The 17,403-nt window shown below is 49.8% G+C and overlaps 1 protein-coding gene across 4 annotated transcripts in view; it reads right to left on the bottom strand.

Annotated features, from left to right (window-relative positions):
- MYOM2 (myomesin 2) overlaps window positions 1-17,403 on the bottom strand; it is a 178,365-nt gene that overhangs the window by 64,560 nt on the left and 96,402 nt on the right. For all 4 annotated transcript variants that reach the window (XM_063606634.1, XM_008959672.6, XM_034965559.3 and 1 more), the window contains 7 exons: window positions 14,835-14,923; window positions 14,704-14,754; window positions 11,730-11,894; window positions 10,739-10,900; window positions 7,964-8,105; window positions 5,316-5,515; window positions 4,637-4,690 (listed from right to left, as the gene is read on the bottom strand). In XM_063606634.1, the coding sequence (XP_063462704.1) occupies window positions 4,637-4,690; window positions 5,316-5,515; window positions 7,964-8,105; window positions 10,739-10,900; window positions 11,730-11,894; window positions 14,704-14,754; window positions 14,835-14,923 (863 nt within the window). The remainder of the gene's footprint in view (window positions 1-4,636; window positions 4,691-5,315; window positions 5,516-7,963; window positions 8,106-10,738; window positions 10,901-11,729; window positions 11,895-14,703; window positions 14,755-14,834; window positions 14,924-17,403) is intronic.

The raw sequence follows: 17,403 nt of genomic DNA, 5'->3' as shown, positions 1-17,403 counted from the left end.
GAAACTACAACCTCCCCAGGAGATTTTTCTCTAAGTAAATGAAACACCGAGTTTATTTTAAGTTTGACAGAACTGAAGGGTCCTGCAGAGCACAGAGCAAATGACTGAGCATGTGGGCTGCAAATGCCCTGGCCCAGGACAGCACAGCCAACGCTTGCATACATAATTAGGAGAGAATAACACAGTAGAACAGTAGAGTAAAAACGCTCTCATTATATTCTGTGAGGGTCTATACTGGCCTTTCCAAAAATACAGTGTCCATTTTTCAACGGAGCAATTCAACAAATACTGGGCAAGTTGGGTTGATGGTAAGGAAAGCGCATGGATAGCCGTTTAAATGTGTGAAGGAAGACATTGCCCAAGACTAAAATGATGAGAAAAACTCGGCAAAAAGTCAAAAATAGCAGAGGAGCCATTTTTAGCCAGCAACGGTAATGAGTTTCTGTTTCATTAAAACAAGGGGCATTTACCAAGTATTTTCTAGCTAAAGCAATGGTAAAAGAAAAAAAATCAGCTGAAGAAAAAAGACACAGGTAGAAAAGGGAACCTCCTAATAGCAAATTCTTGAACCCCGAAATGGTTCGCTTCGAAACATTATAGATCTCTTTCTTTGGCTAAAGATTTTTTTAAGTTAGAGGACACATTCCTTGTTTAAAATGGCTGAGGTGAACAGATAAACTTTCCAAAACCCCATATCAACACAGCAGAATTTCAATTTCATACCCAGTTTATTTCTGATCATGGAAATTGCCTGTTCAGTACACACAAAGCGTCACGTCAGAGAACTGAAGCCGGGGAGGCTGAGCCTCAGGCAGTGTCCACGTCCCGTCAAGAAATTTTCCGTCTAAGAGTCTCACCCTCAGCCTCCCATAACCCACCGCATAAACACAGACTTGGAAAAGTCCCCTGAGGATGAATAAATCCTGCCACATTCACAACCGCCTCCAACGGAGGAGGACACAGGCCCAGTCAGCCAGAAACCTGCCTTGCTGAAAGCAAGGAAAACATGAGACCGTGGAAAATAGCATCTGTGTCTCTACTCCAGCGGGAAATAAGAGCTACTGTGTCTGGACGCCAAACTTCCACTTTATCACCTGGCAAACCAAGCCTCAGGACACGCGCTCTTTCTTCATTTGACACGTCATGAACAGTGGGCTTCGTGTATCCCACCGCAATCACGTCTCACTAGAAAGACAGACTCTCTCTCCAAAAAGGCAGGGCTTCTGCCCTGGGGAAGGTTCATTCCATTACATGATTTCCCTTCCCCAGTGCTCTTCTCAATGGCCTTTACAGAAGGCAAATTTCATCACAGATACGTGACTTTTATAAAGCAAGTTACACCTTCTCACCGTGGGTCATTTTTGCCAGGCTGGATTCCTACACATCCACTCAGTGTGGTCCGGGCTGCCCACCTTCTCCCTGATCCGTCTGCTCGTAAGGAGTGAGAAGGGGGGACTGCCTGTTCCTCCCACGCGTTAGAACCAAACCTCATTCCGCACGGGCTGGGCTGCCTGTTCCTCCCGCAGGCCAGAATCAAACCTCATCTGCACGGGCTGGGCTGCCTGTTCCTCCTGCAGGCCAGAACCAACCTCATTCTACACGGGCTGGGCTGCCTGTTCCTCCCACGTGCCAGAACCAAACCTCATTCTGTACGGGCTGGGCGGCCTGTTCCTCCCGCAGGCCAGAATCAAACCTCATCTGCACGGGCTGGGCTGCCTGTTCCTCCCACGTGCCAGAATCAAACCTCATCTGCACGGGCTGGGCTGCCTGTTCCTCCTACAGGCCAGAACCAACCTCATTCTACACGGGCTGCGCTGCCTGTTCCTCCCGCAGGCCAGAACCATCCTCATTCTACACGGGCTGGACTGCCTGTTCCTCCCGCAGATCAGAACCAAACCTCATTCTACACGGGCTGGGCTGCCAGTTCCTCCCACGTGCCAGAATCAACCTCATTCTGCACGGGGTGGGCTGCCTGTTCCTCCCACGTGCCAGAACCAAACCTCATTCCGCACGGGCTGGGCTGCCTGTTCCTCCCGCAGATCAGAACCAAACCTCATTCTACACGGGCTGGGCTGCCAGTTCCTCCCACGTGCCAGAATCAACCTCATTCTGCACGGGGTGGGCTGCCAGTTCCTCCCACGTGCCAGAATCAACCTCATTCTGCACGGGGTGGGCTGCCTGTTCCTCCCACGTGCCAGAACCAAACCTCATTCCGCACGGGCTGGGCTGCCTGTTCCTCCCGCAGGCCAGAATCAACCTCATTCTACACGGGCTGGACTGCCTGTTCCTCCCACGTGGCAGAACCAAACCTCATTCCGCACGGGCTGGGCGGCCTGTTCCTCCGGCTGACCAGAATCAAACCTCATTCTGCACGGGCTGGGCTGCCTGTTCCTCCCGCAGATCAGAACCAAATCTCATTCTACACGGGCTGGGCTGCCTGTTCCTCCCACGTGCCAGAACCAAACCTCATTCTGCACGGGCTGGGCGGCCTGTTCCTCCCACGTGCCAGAACCAAACCTCATTCTGCACGGGCTGGGCTGCCTGTTCCTCCCACGTGCCAGAACCAAACCTCATCTGCACGGGCTGGGCTGCCTGTTCCTCCTGCAGGCCAGAACCAACCTCATTCTACACGGGCTGGGCTGCCTGTTCCTCCCACGTGCCAGAATCAAACCTCATTCTGTACGGGCTGGGCGGCCTGTTCCTCCCGCAGGCCAGAATCAAACCTCATTCTACACGGGCTGGGCTGCCTGTTCCTCCCGCAGGCCAGAACCATCCTCATTCTACACGGGCTGGACTGCCTGTTCCTCCCGCAGATCAGAACCAAACCTCATTCTACACGGGCTGGGCTGCCAGTTCCTCCCACGTGCCAGAATCAACCTCATTCTGCACGGGGTGGGCTGCCTGTTCCTCCCACGTGCCAGAACCAAACCTCATTCCGCACGGGCTGGGCTGCCTGTTCCTCCCGCAGATCAGAACCAAACCTCATTCTACACGGGCTGGGCTGCCAGTTCCTCCCACGTGCCAGAACCAAACCTCATTCTGCACGGGCTGGGCGGCCTGTTCCTCCCGCAGGCCAGAACCAACCTCATTCTGCTTGGGCTGGGCGGCCTGTTCCTCCCACGTGCCAGAACCAAACCTCATTCTGCACGGGCTGGGCTGCCTGTTCCTCCCGCAGATGAGAACCAAATCTCATTCTCCACGGGCTGGGCTGCCTGTTCCTCCCACGTGCCAGAACCAAACCTCATTCTGCATGGGCTGGGCTGCCTGTTCCTCCCGCAGGCCAGAACCAACCTCATTCTGCACGGGCTGGGCTGCCTGTTCCTCCCGCAGATCAGAACCAAACCTCATTCTGCGCGGGCTGGGCGGCCTGTTCCTCCCACGTGCCAGAACCAAACCTCATTCTGCACGGGCTGGGCTGCCTGTTCCTCCCGCAGGCCAGAACCAAACCTCATTCTACACAGGCTGGTCGGCCTCAAGCACGCCTTCTCTTCTAACAGAATTTGGAGCCATTTTTCAGTCATTCAAATATCCATGTTTTAATCATCCAAAAAATGGGGAGGGTTTATCATGCATGAGACAGAATACCAGGCTGAGTCAAAAAGCCAGATGCCCAGGAGACTGCAAGAAGTTGCCCTCCTCAAATCCCTCACTTTCATTCCTTATGTATTGAGTGTCCTTCCTGAGTTCTAGGTCCTTCTGGAGCCGAGGATTTGACTAAGGCTTAAAGGTTACCTTGGCTTGACCATAACTCTTAACGGTCTTCTTTTGGGAGTTTATGTCCCTCATGGGACACATTGGGACATACGTTTGTTTTGAGATCCTAGAGAAAAATCTTCATGTGGCAGAACATGCAATGTGTGGATACTAGTTGGGGATCTATCTGCTTCAGATGTAGAAAACCAACCCAGAAAACGCTTTTGAGTCTGCAGCTCTAGGAGAGAGAACACGGCTGTGATTTTAGCGAGCAGCTCAAAATCACTCTCCCTAGCCAGTGGCTCCACACTGATTTGAAATCTTTCTTTTTATGTTTTCACCCATGGCACTCTACGAACTCTAAGTCCAATTAAAACCTTTTGACTTCTAGTTAATAATGTTGGATTCTCCTTAACACGTCATTCTTTCTAAAGCTCTCTAAAAGGAATATCAGGAAGAAGAAATATCCACAAAATCAAATATACATAAGGACCAAGAACATCACTTGGCAGGAAAGACTCAATCCATTTCAGTTAAAATGTCAGGAATAACATTTTTGCTTAGAAAATGTAAAATGAAATCGATTTCACAATGCAACCTGTGAGAAAGGATCTTACATCACCCAGGAACCAAGTCTTAGCCTTAGTTTGCTTTCTTCTCTACAAGTCCCTGAAAGAACGCCTTTGTAAACCCCAAATGAAAGGTGAGTCTAAGAGTCACCACTCCTTCACCCTTTCTCCCACCCTCTCACTCTGTCTTGCTTGATTTTTTCTTTTTTTTTAACTTCTATGGACACTGGGCTTGCAGGCCTGACCTACGGTTTTCATTTTTCCATGCAGAGGCCGTGCCCAGTAGGGGGCGTTCTCTGTCCATCTCTCCCATCTCTAATTACAACTCCAAATCCCCAGGGGCTGAGCAGCTGGGGTGATGAGGAGCTACTTACCTTCAAGGTCATCCTGATAAATGGCAATCTCCTTCTCTCCCTCCAAGTGAACGGCTGCGGAGAGAAAGGTTGACACTTGATTTGACATGCGAAGTTTTCCCCAAAAGCCCGTTTTCCCTCATTCTGTGCCAGCTCTGCATCTCCTCCGCATTAGGACTACAACCTGTGAGTCCTCTGGGGGCATCAGAGCTGATTCTGGAAGTGTCCTGGTAACAGTTAGCACTTCTCAGCTCTTGGTGGTGGATGCAAAGGACCATGTGGGTAAGGAAAATATAGTGGCTCGCTTACAACCATAACGAAGGGCCCAGTCCCATTAAGGAATCTGTGTCATGCAAAATTAAAACTCAGAATAGGATGGCCTTCTAAGTGTCATTATGTGTTGAAATTATATCACCAATGGAATAAAAAAAGGTCTAATTCTGAGCCAATTTAACTGGATGCTAGCAAAGAGCTTTCTGGAGGAAAGGCACATTCATCTTAGAGCGTACGTCAGCCCGTTTTCATTCCTGCAGTGATGTTGGTGGAGATGTCGGACAACGGTGAAACAGCCTGTGCTATGCTCTGCACACAGGGCATTCTCAGGGCTCACATCGAGTTGGGAGGGAAAGACAGAACAAATCACACACAAAACAGCCAAAGCTTCCTGGGCACAGTGGATACTTAGGCGTGAGCAGCTTACCTTGTAACCTTCTGAGGTCCAAGGGGTCAAGTGCAGCCACCGCATCAGAGACCCTGGAGGGTCGGCTGATGCCCGCACTGTTCACTGCCCTCACTCGGAATATGTAAGACCTTCCTTCAAAAAGCCCTGTGACCGGGTATTTGCAGATTTTCACCGGTGCATCATTGCACTGCACCCAATTATTCGTTCCTACTTCACATCTTCAAGTTAAAAAAAGAAAAACAACAGAGAATAGCAAATGTGGCAACCTACTAAATATATATAGGTATATACATATATGCACACACTGATTATAACAGGACAATATCTCACGCCAGTAAAATCTTTGCTGCTAAAATATTGACTTGTATAGATAAACTTTAAAAGACAGAGCTATTTAGAAAATGCAATATATATATATTATATGTAATATCTATTATATATGTAATATATGTCCATGAATCTTAATAATTTATAGCTGAAGATCAATTTCTGTCATCAAACACATTTAGGCAAAAATCTCCTCAAAAAGTTATTTTAGACATATCCTGAACAGTTATTTTTCCGACTTATGTGACATAGTCACAGCACCCCTAAGCTGCAGCTTGGCCCGTCTGAGGCCCAGGCTGGGGAAACAGGCTCAGCCCCCTCTGCCTCCAGCTCCCGTCCCACTCTGTGAGACCAAGGGCCCAGGTCCCTGGGAAAGCTGGCTTACAGTCTCCTGGAATAACGTTAGGACATTTCTTTCTAGAATGCCTCTTATGTGGAATTTAGAAGTCTTTTGAAAATATTAAATTCCTGACCAGAAACCTGGAACTATAGGAAAGATTAACCTCTGTTTTTCACAGGTTGAAAAATGTAAGAAAAAAACTTTCACATTAAATCCCCAGGAGAAAAGAGCTAGTTCAGAAAATCAGTGTTGGGAGGGAGCACTTCAACCCCAGAGTGGTGCCTTCATCTGGGAAAGAACGAGCTCTCCCCCTAAGTATCCAGCACTTTTAATGAAAGCTGTCTGATCCACATGTCATGGGCTGTTTTAGCCAAAGAGAATGACAAGGTCAAAACCAAAAGTCTGATGGGAAAACCTGCAACTTCAGGCAACAGCTGGCAAGTCGTAAGCCCAAAGGAAGGGCAGAGGAGGAGCTGCACCCCCCACTTCCAAATGCACCCTCATTCCCAAAGTGTTCCGTTGCTTTGAATTTCATGTTTGCGCTTTTTGTAATGAGGGGAGGAGCGTGGATTGTTAACTGAGACAGTGCAGGAAATGGTTTTTGTCAACATGGCGGGAAAACTTATCAGCTGTCCCAGGAGAAAAGAAGATCATTTTGAGGGTTTGTTTTTCTTGCTGTAGTTGCTTAATTCAAGGTAAGCCCTGAACAGCACTCCCTGCAGAACTGTCTCTAGCATATCAAAATATTAGTTTGATGGCACATGTCTCAGCCAAACAAGTAGTTTTGTTGGAAGAGAAAAGAGAATTTAACCAGCATAAACAAACAAACGAAAGCCAATTCCCTCATTTTTTCCTAAGATAATCACCTTATTTTTCTGTTTAATATACATATAAAATTTTGCATTTCTACCCGGAACCATCCTTTGTGTTTTTTTGTTTTGTTTTTTTGTTTTTTGTTTTGGTTTTTTTTTTTATGGTGGAGTCTCACTGTGTTGCCAGGCTGGAGTCCAGTGGCGCAATCTTGGCTCACTGCAACCACCGCCTCCCTGGTTCAAGAGACGCTCCTGCCTCAGCCTCCCAAGAAGCTGGGATTATAAGCACATGCCAGCACACCCAGCTAATTTTTGTATTTTTAGTAGAGACAGGGTTTCACCATGCTGGCCAGCATGCTCTTGATCTCCTGAACTTGTAATCCGCCCGCGTTGGCCTCCCAAAGTGCTGGGATTACAGGCGTGAGCCACCGTGCCCAGCCAGAACCATCCTCTTATACTCTCTGTCTAATTTCTAAATTCATTTTCTTCAACGATAATTTACTCCAAGAACTGGAATTTGTATTTAGGGCATAAATTACTTATCCAGTAAACCCACTGGCTCTGTGCAGTACACTTCCTAGGCTCCAAGCGCTGTCCCCAGTACGGGAAGTCAAAGAATTCATACTCCACTGGCTCCAACGATGACCTAAATGTAAGTTATCAACGCAAACACAAACTCCAGTATTTCGAAGCTCAAGATTTTTCACTTGGAAACAAGAAGAACACCTTATTCCTCAGTAGAGAAAAGGAAAGAACTTTGTTAGAAATGAGCTGGCATTCTTCGCAGCACTTTGTCTCTCAGGAGGGAAGGACAGTTCCAAACTTTAATTCTGCTAAAGCCAGGGCCCTCTCCAGTACGGGGTACAGCCCGGACCTCAGCAGAACCACAGCGCGGGGCTCAGAGTGAGCCTGAAGACGTTGGTGGGATTGGTTACTGGGTGTGCAACAGGCAAACGAGGCTCCACTTTCAACAAAAAGAAACCCAGTGTGGTTATGCTGGGCTCAGCCTACTTGGCCGTATTTACCAATTACCTAAATAGGAACTTACACAACCAATTAGCCATGTACCTAGAGCCAATCAAAAAATGGGAATGTCAACCTGCGTTGAGAAAGATTTCTCAATATGTTGTCCATGGTAAGATTCCGTGCAGAACGTTCCCATCCCGGGGAGAATGCAAGACGCTCACCGGTCCACAAAATAGCCCATGACGGGGCTCTCGGTGGTGGTGTTGGGCGGCTTCCAGGTCACGATGACGTAGTCCCGGTTGGCGTCGTGGCACTGCAAGTCCATGGGTGCACCGGGGGCCCCTGTGACCAGCGGGTCAGCATCTTGGGGCAGGGAGAGAAAAGGCACACGCCTGTCATTTAAAGGCTGGGGCCACTGCAAAGCCTGTTTACAGCTCCTCCAAGCTCCGATTCTATCCCCTTGATTTGACCACTGTTTAATTCTCATGTTCAAAGTACTAGAATATTTCTTACTCTGGTGGGTTGGTGACAAGAAATATAAAATTATTTATGAATTAAAAAGCTTCAAAACATAGAATCCTTGATAAAAGACTGAGTCTACAATTTTTCGTCATTAGATCCTGAATTACAGGTCATCTTCTCTGGGTCCTGCTATGTTGCATAACGGCACGTTGGCAAAAATGTGCGGATGAAACAGTGACAATAATCTGGCATTTCTAACACCTGAGAAATATCACCTGAGATACTCTTCTATTTCAAAATACTTAGGAAATTGGGCGATTTACTCTTTTCGCCAACTTTGAGCAAACGTTTGGGACAATATTGTGTCATTCGTTTCTCAGTCTATTGATGACCCTAATGCAATTAGGTTTAATTACAGCTGCATGAAAACCAACAGAGCAACGTAGAAAGTTAATACACTGAATGTGAACCTTCTTATCTAAACTATGTATTTATTCAGTAGCCCTGGCTGCCCTGTGACGCATGCTTAGCAGTGTGAGCACTATCCAGTTTCCTGCTCACATATCCTCAGGGTATTAAAAGCTGAGGATTTCCTGACATTGAGCCAAATCATTTCCTCTCACATTCAAAAGCCTCAGAAAGTGATGAAAATGGTTAAACTCCCCACCCTTGCCTTATTTTCTTCCTGTTGCTGGTGCTGAGTGAGCAAGGCGATTTGAGCCGTGTTGCATTTATTGCCTTTTTATGGGGCGGAGCATCATACCAGCAGGCACATGCAGAGGAGGGAAGGGACATTTAACGCCCGCCTAACAACAGCAGTGAAACTTGGCGGGAATGTCTAACCTCACAGACTCGCAAGCTCAGGCTATCATGTGGGAAGTGAGGAGGGTGAGATAGGTTTGGTTGACATTTCTTCTCTTTCTTTTCAGATGAAATATTCTTTAATGATACAGTCCTTCCTTTAAGCTCTGATCTAATGGAGGCAACGGAAAAAATAATCATGAAGATGTATGGATGCGTCCTGCATCCCAGTGGAGCTGGAGGCAGGTGGGAAGGTGAGAACCTGGGCAGCAGGTAAGGATGCCCGGCTGATCGGGATGGAGCCAGGAGCCCGGGGACCCGGAGAGCAGCAGCAGCCATGTGGCGCAGGAGCGCTCTGATGCCTTCCTTGTAGGTCAGCTGTGCCTCAGCAAGGAGGCTGCCCCTAAACCCAGAGGCTGCTGAGGTGCAGCCCAGGGCAGAAGCAGGAGGGGAGTGAAACAGACACTGATAAAAGCATAGGTGGGGCCGGGCGCGGTGGCTCACACCTGTAATCCCAACACTTGGGAGGCTGAGGGGGGCCGATCACTTATGATCAAGAGTTCGAGACCAGCCTGGCCAACATGGTGAAATCCCGTCTCTACTAAAAATATAAAAATTAGCCAGGCATGGTGGTACGTGCCTGTAGTCCCACCTACTGGGGAGGCTGAGGCAGGAGAATCGCTTGAACCCAGGAAGCGGAGGTGCAGTGAGCCGAGGTCGCGCCACTGCACTCCAGCCTGGGCGACAGAGTGTAAATCCGTCTCAAAAACAAAAGTAAAAAAAAAAAGAGGAGTGGGACTAGGTGGGCCCCTTCTGCTCAGTCACATGATGCCAAAAACACTACAACGTTATAGCAGGAATTCAGGCTCCAGGCTCCAGCAAAATTTAAATCCCAGCTTCTCTACCCTAGAGACATTTCTCCTGCCTCTGAGACTCCATGGATTCATCTGGAAAACTGAGAACAGTATTTCCTTTTGCTATCACTGTAAGAATTCCAGCTTATATATACATGGATGTTTATGTAAGTATAGGCACATACATGCATACCTATAGGCTGTATACAATAGGTATTTTATAAATACATATATCTGTATATCACAAATGTTGTCTTTCTTTTCGTAAATGGAATGACTGAAGCTTCCCTAGTGAGTCTGTTGTGAAGACGAAATCCGTGTAGGACCCTAGCACACTGCCTGACATAAAGCGTCTGGGGATGATGGCTGTCGTGGCCACAAGTGTCTTAAGCACGAGTTTCACTGAAGTGGGTGGTGGAGGTCACAGCACTGGCTGTCATCATCACATCTGTCTCTCTTAAGCCAAAGTCCAGAGGGAATGAGACGCTGGCAGGAGAGTAAGGCAGCTCTTCCCTGGGACTCCAACACTGTGCCCCTCTTCATCCTCGGGCTACGTTCCCTGAGAATGAGTAAATCTGGGGCACTCACTCTTGGGAATCATTTTTCAAATGCTAATGAGTATATGAACGATTCGAGAGACAAAAAATGATGATTCTGGTCTATTCCGGATTGTGTCCCGATTCTTCTGTCTGCTCATCGGCAGGAAGCACCTGGCGTGCCCGTGCACTGAGGGAAAATCGGCGCTGCACGGGGTCTCCAAGGAGCAAAGTGGTCTCACACCCTCTGGACTCCTTTTCCCAGCGCCTCCCCCCTCCCAGGGCTGCCTCCCCTCCCCAGGCACACACAAGGTCTGCACCCTGAGAACCCTGCTGCCCGCACCTCTGACAAACAGGAAGGCGCTGTGGTCTCTGACGCCGCCCCGAGACACGATGCGCAGGGTGTACAGGCCCTCGTCGTCCTTGTGCAGGTGGCTGAAGGACAGGGAGGCCTGGCCTTCTCCAAAGAACATCTTCGTCCACTTGGACTCTTTCAACAGCACGTCTGAAAGAGCGTTAACACGGAAGGTTTGCATCCGAAATCACCCCAGCAGGCAAAGAAAGCCTCGGGGACACCAGCGTCGTCTCAGAGCGGGACAGGACAGTCGAGCTGGACACCACGGAAGGCAGAGCCTCAGCCTGGTAAAATCCCAACAGCTGCACTTCGGGGAAGCACATGCGTGAACCGAGCACCCACAGCCCAGAACACAGGCTGCCACTTGAGTGGGTAAAAGTGGGACATGCTGTGAGCGGCCGCCAGCTTTGTCCTCAGGTAAACTGGGTTCACCTGGGGGCTCGCTGCTTCTCTGCTGGACGGCCACTGCCCCAACCAGCTTCCTCCTGCCCGTGGGGGATTACAGGGGTGTGCAGCTGAAGGCGCTACTGTCACATCTCCAAAGAACCCAGCATAGACCCTCCATATCATCAAACTCTAAAAACAAAATGACTGGATGGGAGGAAGAAAAGAATCTCAAAACGACTAAGGTAGCATTTCTGTCTAGAGATAGTACCCAAGCTGCTAACCAGCCCCTTCCATGCAGTAATGTGCATTAAACTGAATCTAAATGGCACGAGATCATTCTTTCTGTCATTGTACGAGCGATCAGTCTTTAAGTGGCTGTTCTAGGTTCGGGGTCTCCCTCTCCAGGATTCTCCTGGATGAAGTTCAAGGTGAACGGTGGGCCACCAAGTCCTCTACAGTCCCTGAGTTTGTTTCACTGTCTGGAGCTGACCCAGTGGTAGAGACAAAAGCCACACTGACACCCACATTTAAAGGACATTTCTGTCCAAAAGCCTCCTGGTGTGTGCCCGGGTCCGGGCCGTGTCCTACTCACCATCGCGGTACCACTCGGCGCGCGGCTGCACCCGCTTCAGGTCCGGCGTCACCAGCATGGTGCACTTGAGAGTGACCGTCTCGCCTTCCCTCCTGAAGGTGACTCCAAACTTCTCCAAAAACTGGACGTCGAAGTGCGTGTACGGAATCACCGATGACAGGGGCACTGCAAAGAAACGATGGAGGCTTTCAGGGCCGAAGGGCAGACAGCATCTTTCTTTTTTTTGAGGGGCGGGGAATGGAGTCTCGCTCTGTTGTCCAGGTTGGAGTGCAGTGGTGCGATCTCAGCTCACTGCAGGCTCTGCCTCCCGGGTTCACGCCATTAGGGCAGAGAGCATCGTTGACAGCAGACACACTCAGGCCGTCACCGCAAAACACGTCTTTGTCACCGCCCCACAGCATGGAACACCCGTAGCCAGGTCCGTGCTCCAGACGGAATGTCTGGGTCCCCCCAGAATTCCAGTGTTGAATCCCTGACCCTCAACGGGACGGTGTAAGGAGGTGGGGCCTTTGGGAGGTGATGAGGGTGGGATGAGATCGTGAGAGTGGGACCCCAGGGGGGAATGAGCGCCCTTGAAAGAGGAGGAACAGGCCAGACCTTCCTCCCTTCCATGTGTGGACACCGTGAGCAGGCGCCGTCAGCAACCCGGGAGGAGGCTCCTCACCAAAAGCCATGCCTGCTGAGTGTCAGGCTTCTGCCTCCAGAACAGAGAGGATAAGTGTTTGCTATTCGTAAACTGCCCCGGCCATGGCGTGTTGTTCCAGCAGCCGGAGCGGAGACAAGCCACTGCGGAAGAATTAAATGTCACAAAGTCGACTGCGGTGTCGTCAGAGGCAGGGCTGAGAACCTGATCGTGTGTGAAGACTAAAGGTTTAAGTCCAACCTCAGCCCCAGACTGTGGCTTTTGGCAAGTCACATGGACTTGGAAGCCACGGCTGCCTCCTCCTCAAAACAAACGGTGGTATTTGCATCCGTAGAGTTTAGAGTTCACCCAAATGAAGTAACTAGATCCAGAAGCGTCAGCCTGGTTAAATTTCAAAAATATGTGTGGTAGGGGGAGAAGTACATACATGTCAGGAAAAAAATCTATACTGAATTTTTAAAACCAAAAAAAAACTGTATGGTTTACAGATACATGCATGTAGGGAAGTTTAAACAACAGCTGCATGCCGGGTACAGTGGCTTATGCCTGTAATCCCAGCACTTTGGGAGGCCAAGGTGGGAGAATCACTTGAGCCCAGGAGTTCGAGAACAACCTGGGCAACATGGTGAAACCGCATCTCTACAAAATGCAAAAAAAAAATAAAAATAAAAAAATAAACAAAAAAACGAGCCGGGTTTGGTTACACAGGCCTGTAGTCCCAGCTATTTGGGAGGTTGAAGCAAAAGGATTCCTTGAGCCAGGGAGATCAAGGCTGCAGTGAGCCAAGATCGCACCACTGCACTCCAGCCTGGGCGACCGAGTGAGACCCTGTCTCAAAAATAAATAAATGAATAAAAATAAAAAATTTAAAAAGCCACTGCCAATGCCAGGACGGTGTGGGAGACAGGCAGGAGCGGCACTGGCTGCTTCCATCATCTCTGTCATTGTTTCAGTTCTTGGAAAATAATTGAAGCTACCCCGAGCTGTACGCTGTACAATGGTTAACATTGTGTTATGTACAATGGTTAATGTCGTGTTATATAAATTTGACTTCAACGAAAAACAACTGAAGCAAAAATAGCAAGATATTTCCCTCTGTCAAACACGGGTGGTGAACACATGACCATTCTTCCATGGTGATCTATGCTGTAACTGCGCCACGGTTCTTAATGAGGAAGATAAACTGTTAATAGATAGGAGAAACCCCGGGATGGGGCCAGGTGACTGCCAGGACCTGCCCAGCTCATCAGTGCCTGGGGCAACTCTCCACACGGACTCTGCGCTGTCCTGAGGGCCAGAGCTACACACAGACACCCAGATCTCCCGGCCTCCCCAGGCTCACTTTGGCCTGATCCCTGCCTGCCCTTTGGTGGTCTTTGGGGCTCACCGAGTGTTGGATGTAGCCCAGCAAAAAAAAGTCACACAGAAATCGCGAGCAGAGGCCATGCCCACAGCGGCCAGCAGCTGCCAGGAGGCTCCACCCTCCATTGTGGCTTCGGTCAACTCTCCACTCCCAGCACGTGGCCCAGAGCATCTAAGCCTCGCATTACAGTAAAATCAGTGCTTCCATCGGAATGTCTGGTTCCTTCCTGGGAAGTTCAGGCCAATTCTAAAACTCACTCCCAAGCCATAAACAAGCTGCATGGAAAGTGCATCCATCATGTCCCCGTCCTCCAGATGCCCTCATGGGGACCGCCTCACCTCACCCAGCATGGGTCACCCAGCACAATGGGACTGCTAGGGTGAAGCCAGCCCAGGGCCAGAGAGGGCTTCGCCTCATTACAGGGCCAGGGCAGGTCCTAGGCCTGGGGCGGGTCTCTGGACCAAAGCCTTCTGCACTGCCCTTGTTTTGACCTGAAGTCATTTGTTACAAGGACCAAGAGACTTTTGGAGAAAAAAAAAAACATCTCCTTACACACTAAACAGCAACATGATGCATTCAGGTCAAGAATTTGGATGTGTCTCTTTTTTTCCAGTTCAAAAATGTAAAGTCTCTCCAAGTGATGTTTTCACCAGTCTAAAAATACCACCTAGCCATAGAATTACATGGGAACAAATTGTCAGCATGCTAACACTGGCCAGGAGAAACTTGGAGGAGTTCTCTGAAATATGATTTTTGTAAAAAAGATTTGACCCTTAGGTGTGAACCCGGGAGGCGGAGCTTATGGTGAGCCGAGATGGCACCACTGCCCTCTAGCCTGGGTGACAGAGTGAGACTCCGTCTCAAAAAAAAAAAAAAAAAGATTTGGCCCTTAGGAAACCATGTTTTGAAATTGTCTGCTATGTCACTAAACATTTCACCACACAGAAAAGAAACGAAAACCCACTTACATCCAATCGGGAGTCCCACTGAACGGAATGGTTCCTCGTCTCCCCGGAACCCTGCAAGACAGCAAAGTGAGTGCAGCAGAAAAGAGAAAAGGAGGCGGGAGGTACCCCGTGAAAACCCACCCGGCACTCACTTCTCACCACCACCGCCGCGTTGGTGGACACTTGTCCGTGGGCATTGGTGGCCACTGCTGAGTATGTCGCGGTGTCGTCAAAGTCTGCCCTTGGAGAGAAAAAAACAAGAGAAAGTCTGCGGGACTGTTGTGTAAAGGTCAGTGACCCGAATTGCACAAAAGCATTCCTCGAAAGCAAATCACATGGTGTGGGTTATTTGTTCATGAGTGATTTGTGCAAGAACAATGCCAGCTCTGTCCTTGGAAAGGTGAGGCAGCACTCGGTATTAATTATAGACACAGATGAAGGCCTGATCCCAGATGATGGTGCAGTTTCGGCCTTAAGAATAAAAAGGTACTGGCACTCCTGAAAATCCTTTGTTCACTCTCAAGGAGAAGTCTCTATTCCATTCTGGTCCTATTTTTTCTACCTCTATGGAATGCGCGGTTTCATCTTGTCAATGGACAGCCTCCTGTGACCTCAAGCTCCAGCAGAACCAGTCGTGATGGAATGATACAGAGCCTGCCTGGGAGAGCCGTGGACCTGCTTCGTGTAGGCGCCAGGATGCTGCCAGAGGAGAAGGCAGAGTGCTGCTTCAGGGAGGCCCTGAACCATGGGGGGGTGGGGGCTCCATTCCATGCAGGAGCCATTCCCATACAGGGAGTCGTTCCCATGGGGCAGTCCATCCTATGGGAGTTCTAAGGTAGTCCGGCAGCTTGAGCTTTGCTCCACTCTCCAGGTGATCCTGGTGCACACGGGCATTGAAGAGCTACGCCCAGGATGCTCTCTGCCTGGTGCACATGGGCATTGAAGAGCTGTCTCCGGGATGCTCTCCGCCTGGTGCATACAAGCATTGAAGAGCTGCCCCCGGGATGCTCTCCGCCTGGTGTGCACAGGCATTGAAGAGCTGTGCCTGGGATGCTCTCCGCCTCGTGCACACAGGCATTGAAGAGCTGCCGCCCCCCGGTATGCTCTCTGCCTGGCGCACACGAGCATTGAAGAGCTGCGCCCGGGATGCTCTCCTCCTGGTGCACACAGGCATTGAAGAGCTGCCCCCGGGACGCTCTCCGCCTGGGGCACACAGCCATTGAAGAGCTGTGCCCGGGATGCTCTCCGCCTGGGGCACACAGGCATTGAAGAGCTGCCCCCGGGACGCTCTCCGCCTGGGGCACACAGCCATTGAAGAGCTGTGCCCGGGATGCTCTCCGCCTGGTGCACACAGGCATTGAAGAGCTGCCCCCGGGACGCTCTCCGCCTGGGGCACACAGCCATTGAAGAGCTGTGCCCGGGATGCTCTCCGCCTGGTGCACACAGGCATTGAAGAGCTGCCCCCAGGACGCTCTCCGCCTGGGGCACACAGCCATTGAAGAGCTGTGCCTGGGATGCTCTCCGCCTGGTGCACACAGGCATTGAAGAGCTGCCCCCGGGACGCTCTCCGCCTGGGGCACACAGCCATTGAAGAGCTGTGCCCGGGATGCTCTCCGCCTGGTGTGCACAGGCAGTGAAGAGCTGCCGCCCCCCGGTATGCTCTCTGCCTGGCGCACACGAGCATTGAAGAGCTGCGCCCGGGATGCTCTCCATCCTTTAATGCCCCTGGGATGAGAATCCCGGGATGAAGCCACCGAAAACCCATCGAAGCCCTCAACACAGCTTGTACCTGGCATACACAGAGGGTTCCAAGGTGCAAACAGAGACCGATTAACTTCTAAGTGACAAACTCCCTGTTCCAAAAGCAGATTCTACAACCCTACCCAGCTCCCCAGTAGGATTCCCATGCTAATAAGAGGCTACATCCAGAATACCAAAGTAATATGATCCCAAGACATGAATCACCCACTCAAGGGTGTATTGAAATGTCTGAGTTGGACTCCACCTGAGACACTGATGTGTGTTTATCCCTGGGAAAAACAAAACAAAACAAAAAAAACATGACTTAGGAATAGCCAGAGACCCCAGGCTCACAAAACCCAAGTCCCTGTGGGGGTGGGTCTTCTGCTTCCCCATATCCATGGTACTAAAGCTAAAACTTCTTTCCTTGGCTGTGAAGTGTCTTCCCACCAGCTTCCCCAGGAAATGGAGACAAGAGGGGGTAAGGAAGAGGCACTAAGATCAGCTGAGCTTCTACTCAACACCAAGCCCTCCTCAGGTCACTTCACATCAGCATTTCCATGTTCATCCTCAAGTAGCCTGGAAAACAGACGTCACTATCCCACTAGGATGGTGAGCAATCAACACAGTAAGGTAAGAAGCTAGGTAAACAATGTCCACGTGACTCCAAAATTGCATTCTTTCTGGTAGCTCCTTTCCAAGCCATGGACACCTGAGCAGAATCTTAATCTGGGAAAAGAAACAACACAAAAAGTCCCCACTTTTGAGAAAAGCAAGAGTTACTCAAGTCCGACTTTTCAAATGCATTGAGAAGCCAGTGCCTCCAGAGACAAAATCCATTCCTGCGAAGTCATTAGTAATTTTATTTTCTTCTCTGTTCCACTATACGAGCTGAAAATATTTTCTTAGACCAAAAATTTCCGTTTCTGCAACAAAAGGGAAAGAACGTGTCCGAGAACTGTGCTATCTACCGAGAATTCT

Source organism: Pan paniscus, chromosome 7 (genome assembly GCF_029289425.2).
Source record: "Pan paniscus chromosome 7, NHGRI_mPanPan1-v2.0_pri, whole genome shotgun sequence".
In the NCBI taxonomy this organism is placed as follows: domain Eukaryota; kingdom Metazoa; phylum Chordata; class Mammalia; order Primates; family Hominidae; genus Pan; species Pan paniscus.
This window is presented reverse-complemented; position numbering and strand designations above follow the sequence as displayed.